The sequence below is a fragment of the Nerophis ophidion genome, linkage group LG12 (assembly GCF_033978795.1).
Source record: "Nerophis ophidion isolate RoL-2023_Sa linkage group LG12, RoL_Noph_v1.0, whole genome shotgun sequence".
NCBI classification, from domain to species: Eukaryota; Metazoa; Chordata; class Actinopteri; order Syngnathiformes; family Syngnathidae; genus Nerophis; species Nerophis ophidion.
In genome coordinates, this window is record NC_084622.1 from 18197999 (window position 1) to 18206375 (window position 8377).

General features: G+C 38.1%; 1 protein-coding gene across 2 annotated transcripts in view; it reads left to right on the forward strand.

Annotated features, from left to right (window-relative positions):
• The window catches only part of tmem266 (transmembrane protein 266), a 60277-nt gene extending 57031 nt beyond the window's left edge, over positions 1-3246 (forward strand). For both annotated transcript variants that reach the window (XM_061916968.1, XM_061916967.1), the window contains exon 11: positions 48-3246. In XM_061916968.1, coding sequence (XP_061772952.1) covers positions 48-637 — 590 coding nt within the window. In that variant the 3' untranslated portion in view covers positions 638-3246. The remainder of the gene's footprint in view (positions 1-47) is intronic.
• The last annotated feature ends 5131 nt before the right edge of the window (positions 3247-8377 follow it).

The following is an 8377-nucleotide window of genomic DNA, read 5'->3' on the forward strand; positions in this document are numbered from 1 at the left end:
ATCACGTCACCTGTCGGCCACCTTCGCCAACGTGTTCTCTCTTCCAGACATGGGCGTCCCCGACCCCGCCGCACGCGTCATCACCACAGCGGCAATTGACGTCCACCTGCCCAACAACCCCAGCCAGCTTCCTCCTTCTCTGGTAAGTGCAGACGCCGTGTCCGGCAGCGGCCTCTTGCGGCGCGCCAACAGCTCGGCGAGCGAAGCGTCCGCCACCACGGCGTCTCACATCAGCAGCCGCACGCTGGGGTCGTCCACAGACTGGAGCTCCACCGTGCGCGAGGCGTCCACGTCCACGGACTACAGCGACCAGCGCTGCTACCCTCCGCCCTACAGCAGCACGCAGCCCAGAGGAAGCCCCAGCGCGGTGGTGCAGGAACTCCTCTCCTCGCTGTCGGGGGACTCCTGTCTCGCCCAGAAGGGTTTGGACCCGGTCAACCTCAAACCCCCGAGCCCGACCGGTTCCACCAAACACAGCCCCGAGCTGGAGCACAGGGTCAACATCTACAACAAGAGGAACCAGGAATCGCACACCAAACCTCTCATCCACCTGCAGGGCAAGGAAGCCTTCCTGGAGGAGAAGTACAGGATGATGGAGCCAGTAGACGCTCCCATCCATCGTCTGTCGGAAACATAAGACAGCGGGAAGCTCAACACTTATCAGGAAATGACTCACTTTTATCAACCTTTTACCAGCAACAGGCACAAACCTCATGCAACGACGCAGCGGTTTTATAATAAAAAAGCCTAAAAAAGGGTTTGATGGAGCAAAAGTTAGGGGTGTAACGGTACGTGTATTTGGATTGAACCGTTTCGGTACGGGGGTTTCGGTCCAGTGCGGAGGTGAACCAAACGAGTTTCCAGACGGACATATTAAGTAGCGTAAACAATACCCAAAATGCCGGACATTTGAGGCATTTAAAGACCTACTGAAAGCCACTACTAGCGACCACGCAGTCTGATAGTTTATATATCAATGATGAAATATTAACATTGCAACACATGCCAATATGGCCTTTTCAGTTTACTTAATTACAATTTTAAATTTCCCGCGGAGTTTCTTGTTGAAAACGTCGCGGAATGATGACGCGTGCGCGTGACGTCCCGGGTTGCAGGGGACATATTAGCCCAGCACCATTTGCGGCTAAAAGTCGTCTCTTTTCATGGCGCAATTACACAGTATTCTGGACATCTGTGTTGCTGTAGCTTTTGCAATTTGTTTAATTAAAAATGGAGAAGTCAAAGTAGAAAGATGGAGGTGGGAAGCTTTAACCTTTATCCACACAAACAAGGTGTTTCCTTGTTTAAAATTCCCAGAGATGAAACTTTACTGTGGATCAGAGCGGTCAAGCGAACATGGTTCCCGACAACTTGTCAACCGGCAGGTTTCGGTGAGAAAATTGTGGTAAAAAGTCGCCTTTTACCGGGGATCAGCTGAGCTTGCTCCGTCCATGCAGCTGCCGTCGACTTCCCTCAGAGACTGGCGCCAAGACACCCGTGGACACACGACTCCGACTATCAGGTACTGTTAAACTCACTAAAACACCAGCAACACAATAGAAAGATAAGGGATTTCCCAGAATTATCCTGATACATGTGTCTAGAAACATCTGAATCCGTCCCAATGCAATCGCCTTTTTTTTTTGTCTACTCCTTTACTATCAATATCATCATCCACAAATCTTTCATCCTCGCTCAAATTAATGGGGAAATTGTCGTTTTCTCGGTCCGAATAGCTCTTGCTGCTGGAGGCTCCCATTATAAACAATGTGGGGACGTGAGGAGCCCTCACCCTTGTGACGTCATCATCTGCGACTTCCGGTACAGGCAAGGCTTTTTTATTAGCGACTAAAAGTTGCGAACTTTATCGTGGATGTTCTCTACTAAATCCTTCCAGCAAAAATATGGCAATATCGCGAAATGATCAAGTTTGACACATAGACTGGACCTGCTATCCCCGTTTAAATAAGAAAATCTCATTTCAGTAGGCCTTTAAGAAACTCTGCCCTGACAGCTCCGCAAAAGAAGACATGTCCGGTGAAAAGAGGACACATGGTCAGTTTATCCTAGCCCGGTCGCCTCTAGCACCGGACATGTCCTCTTTTGCTAGCATGCTAGCAGCGACCGGGCTAGGATAGACTGACCATATGTCCTCTTTTTACCGGACATGTCCTATTTTGCGGAGCTGTCAGGGCAGAGTTTCTTAAATGCCTCAAATGTCCGGCATTTTGAGTTATGGTTGCGTGTGTTAACAATGTACGTTCAGGGTTAAGAAGGGGTTAAAAACAAAACACATTTTTCGCGCAACAGCAGCATTTGTGAGGGAGGGGCAGAGAGCGAGAGAGTTATGATAATCGCGCATGTGTCGCCAGGCTCTGCTTTTTATCCATTGATTTATCAGATTTAATTTTTTATTATCTATAGCAGGGGTGTAAAAAGTGTGCCCCGGAGGCCGTTTGCGGCCCACAGCTAATGTTTTACAAGGCCCGCGGCATATTCTAAAAATACTATTAAAATAAACAAAAACATAAAAGAAGTGAAACAAAGAAGCTTGAAGGTTAAATGTAATTTAGAAAAAGTTTGCAATGTTGACTACTAAAACAAAGCTGGTTTTTTTCCTTTCAAACTGTCATTGCTCAAAACATAATATTGAATCAAAATCAATGTTATTATGAATTATTGACCTATCCAATGTTCCCATTACTTCACATCAAATATTCCACTAAGAAAAATACTTTTGGTGGAAGATTATGCAAATTTGGTAAATAAATAACCAAAAAAATTATATTTTGTTGTTTTCTTACTGTACCGAAAATGAACCAAACCGTGACCTCTAAACCGAGGTACGTACCGAACCGAAATTTTTGTGTACAGTTACACCCCTAGCAACAGTGGATCGTTGTTGCCATACCAAGTCATTTCTAAACTTCTCTCTTTCTATTTTAACAATGTTTGTAATATAAATTCAATGGACGGAGTTTTGCCACTACGTTTTTTGGAATCTAACCAGTCTGAGATTTGAAAATTGAAAACGTGGCTGCACATGACGTGAAGTGGAAACCGTGGTGTAGCTGTGTAAATATTTCAAAACAGGAAGTCCTAAATGCGGCTACCACAAAATTGATCATGGCATGAACCTTTCAAAACATTGCACACCAACTTTATTGTACTGTCTGGCGTTTTTTTATCTCGCTCATGGACCGCCGGCACTGCGGAGTGGAGCCAATAAAAGGAAGAACAAGACAAGTTGATTGTCACTTTTTAATACAATGTGAAAATTAACAGTTTAGCAGGTCGACTCCCCAAACCCGGCCGACACGTACCAGTAAGTAGGATCACTCACCACTAGAAGTCCCACAAAATCAGCAATCAAAGTACATCTTTGATTGCTGATATTCAAGACTTGTACATAAATCCTGGCATTGGTGTGAAGATATTCTCAGCAGGTCTGCTGGATCCTCCACTGGCTCTTCTTTGTGAAGGTTTCAGCTGATGGATGATGATCACTTGCTCAGAGCTTCTGTCATCTCAGGAACAACCTGGAAAAACAAAAGGTCAGATGTTGTGTTTTATTTTTACTCTTTGTTCCATTAACTATGTTTTGTAAATTTAACGGACGCAAGTATTTGAGGTTTGTTTCACAGATAAAATGACATGACTGAATTAACTTATTAAACTGAATAATTTTAAAATATTTATACTGTTTTTTTCGGACAACAAATGTTTTTTTTCCCCTACGCTTCGAACCCCATGGCTTATGAAACAATACAGATAATTTATGGATTTGTGTTCGTTATCAGCCATAATGTTTGGTATTCAACAAATAAATTTCATAAAACACAAGCAGAGACACCGAAAAGGTGTTATTTGTTTTGCTGCTATGGTACCGTCATTTGGACGAGTTCGCTCACTGCAGGTTAAACATCGGTCTACAGTATTACGAAAGTGTTCCGTCTTCTAATTTTCCACAGCATTTGTACTTGTTTCAATTCTCCTTTCATCAGTTGAAGCAACGTTTGTAAATTTTACAATATGCATAAAACAATTCATACTCACTAAATCGTCACGTTTTACAGTAGTGTTTTCATGCATATTTGTACGTGGTACTGGAATATAATCAAGCTGGTGTCGTTAGCATTAGCTAACATACCAACACGTTTGCGTGTCTGTGTTAGTATTATTAACTTACAATGGCATTCTTTTTGTATCGTTTCAGTTTCATAAATTCACCAAAATGTTACCTTAGAACTATTGAATCTGTTTAGCTAATTGGAGAACTACCTTCTGCAGTTTGTGTGTCCATGACGATGACTTCTGTTTTGTTTGATCAGCCGCTTTACTGCCGTGTTACAGACACCGTTCGGAAACAATTAAGGTACGTAAATAAACATTTACAACATATTTCAGGAATGTATATATCTGCAGCTTATAGTTCGGTGTGGCTAAGGTATGGAAAACATTTAGTTTTTCTCAGAAATTTAGTGGGTGTGGCTTGTATGCGGGCGTGTTCCAAAATTTGGAAAATACAGTAATATAAGTAAATAAAATATGTTTAACTTAAGATATAATTACACATAATTAGAATATTAGGGGACGGCGTAGCTCAGTTGTTATTGTGGCCATGGCAGCAACTTTTAAGGATTCCAGGTTTGATTCCAGCCACCCACAATAGTTTAAATGTAGCTTAAAGATGTAGATATTGCGTTTCATTGTGTAAAGTGCGTCGAGTTTCGAGAGAAAAAATGCTATATAAATATATTTCACTTATATTAACATCGATATTATGATATACAGTACAGGCCAAAAGTTTGGACAAACCTCAACGTGTTTTCTTTATTTTCATGACTATTTACATTGTTGATTGTCACATCAAAACTATGAATAAACACATGTGGAGTTATGTACTTAACAAAAAAAGGTGAAATAACCGAAAATATGTTTTATTTTTTAATTTCTTCAAAATAACCACCCTTTGCTCTGATTACTGCTTTGCACACTCTTGGCATTCTCTCCGTGAGCTTCAAGAGGTAGTCACCTGAAATGGTTTTCACTTCACAGGTGTGCTTGAAGCTTATCGAGAGAATGCCAAGAGTGTACAAAACAGTAATCCAAGCAAAGAGTGGCTGTTTTGAAGAAACTAGAATATAAAACACTCATTTCACCTTTTTGTGTTAAGTACATAACTCCCCATGTATTCATTCATAGTATTGATGTGACAATCTACAATGTAAATAGTCAACAAAGTAAAGAAAAGATTTTGAATGAGAAGGTGTGTTCAAACTTTTGGCTTGTACTGTACAAAAATGTTATTAAAAAAAAAAAAGAAGTGTGTGTATGAATACATATATATATATATATATATATATATATATATATATATATGTGTTTATGTATATATATATATATATATATATATATATATATATATATATATGTGTTTATGTATATATATATATGTATGTATGTACAAACCCCGTTTCCATATGAGTTAGGAAATTGTGTTAGATGTATATATAAACGGAATACAATGATTTGCAAATCTTTTTAAACCCATATTCAGTTGAATGCACTACAAAGACAAGATATTTGATGTTCAAACTCATAAACTTTTTTTTCTTTTGCAAATAATAATTAACTTAGAATTTCATGGCTGCAACACGTGCCAAAGTAGTTGGGAAAGGGCATGTTCACCACTGTGTTACATCACATTTTCTTTTAACAACACTCAATAAACGTTTGGGAACTGAGGAAACTAATTGTTGAAGCTTTGAAAGTGGAATTCTTTCCCATTCTTGTTTTATGTAGAGCTTAAGTCGTTCAACAGTCCGGGGTCTCCGCTGTCGTATTTTACGCTTCATAATGCGCCACACATTTTCGATGGGAGACATGTCTGGACTGCAGGCGGGCCAGGAAAGTACCCGCACTCTTTTACTACGAAGCCACGTTGTTGTAACACGTGGCTTGGCATTGTTTTACTGAAATAAGCAGGGGCATCCATGATAATGTTGCTTGGATGACAACATATGTTGCTCCAAAACCTGTATGTGCCTGTCAGCATTAATGGTGCCTTCACAGATGTGTAAATTACCCATGCCTTGGGCACTAATACACCCTCATACCATCACACATGCTGGCTTTTGAACTTTGCGCCTATAAAATCCGAATTATTATTTTCCTCTTTGTTCGGGAGGACACCACGTCCACAGTTTCCAAATTTAATTTGAAATGTGGATTCGTCAGACCACAGAACACCTTTCCACTTTGCATCAGTCCAGCTTAGATGAGCTTGGGCCCAGCGAAGCTGGCGGCGTTCCTCGGTGTTGTTGATAAAGGGCTTTGGCTTTGCCTCGTAGAGTTTTAACTTGCACTTACAGACGTAGCGACCAACTGTAGTTACTGACGGTGGTTTTATGAATTGTTCCTGAGCCCATGTGATGATATCCTTACACACTGATGTCGGTTTTGGATGCAGTACCGCCTGAGGGGTCAAAGGTCCGTAATATCATCGCTTATGTGCAGTGATTTCTCCAGATTCTCTGAACTGATTTTACAGACCGTCGATGGTAAAATCCCTAAATTCCTTGCAATAGCTCGTTGAGAAATGTTGTTCTAAAACTGTTTGACAATTTGCTTACAAAGTGGTGACCCTCACCATCCTTGTTTGTGAATTACTTAGCATTTCATTGAAGCTGCTTTTATACCCAATCATGGCACCCAACTGTTCCCAATTAGCCTGCACACCTGTGGGATGTTCCAAATAACTGTTTGATGAGCATTCCTCAACTTTATTAGTATTTATTGCCACCTTTCCCAACTTCTTTGTCACGTGTTGCTAGCATCAAATTCTAAAGTTAATAATTATTTGCACAAAAAAAAGTTTATCAGTTTGAACATCAAATATGTGGTGTTTGTAGCATATTCAACTGAATATGGGTTGAAAAAGATTTGCAAATCATTGTATTCTGTTTATATTTACATCTAACACAATTCCCCAACTCATATGGAAACGGGGTTTGTATATGTAAGTATATATATATATAAATATAATGTGTGTGTATATACATTTATGTGTATATATATGTATATATATTTATGTTTGTATATATAGATGTGTATATATACATACATATGTATGTGTGTGTGTGTGTATATATGTGTGTGTATTTCAATTTGTATATACATGTATATGTATTTATATGTGTATATATATGTATATATACATACATATATATGCAGATATATTAATATATCTATATATACGTATGTATATATATATATATATACATACGCATATGTATATATACATATATATATACATACGCATATGTATATATACATACATATATATACACATCTATATATATACATATTTATGTATATATACATGTAAACATGTATGTATATGTGTATGTATGTATGTATAGATGTGTATGTATACATGTATGCATATATGTATGTATATGTGTGTATATATATGTATGTGTATATATAAATATGTATATATAAGTGTACATATATATGTGTATATATGGGTGCTGGTTAGCGCCTTGCATGGCAGCTCCCTCCATCAGTGTGTGAATGGGTAAATTTGGAAGTAGTGTCAAAGCACTTTGAGTACCTTGAATGTAGAAAAGCCCTATACAAGTACAACTCATCTACCATATGTGTGTATACGTACATATATTTATATGTATATCAATCAATGTTTACTTATATAGCCCTAAATCAATAGTGTCTCAAAGGGCTGCACAAACCACTACGACATCCTCGGTAGGCCCACATAAGGGCAAGGAAAACTCACACCCAGTGGGACGTCGGTGACAATGATGACTATGAGAACCTTGGAGAGGAGGAAAGCAATGGATGTCGAGTGGGTCCAACATGATAGTGTGAAAGTTCAATCCATATATATATATGTATATATACATACATATATATATGCATGTATATATATATGCATACATGCAAATATGTATCTATATGAAAATGTGTATATATATATATAATAATGTGTATATATATATACATACATATGTATACATATACGTATGTGTATATATATACATATATATGTGTAAGTATATATGTATGTATGTATATATATGTCTATATATATATATATGTATGTATGTATGTATATATGTATGTATATATATGTCCATATATATATGTTTGTGTATATATGTAAATATATATATATACATATATGCATATATATACACATACGTGTATATATAAACACATACGTATATATAGCTATACATATAAACATACGTATATATACAAATATATATACATATGTATATATACATACATAGATATATTTACATATATATGTATGTAAGAATGTACATATATGTAAGTATATATGTGTATA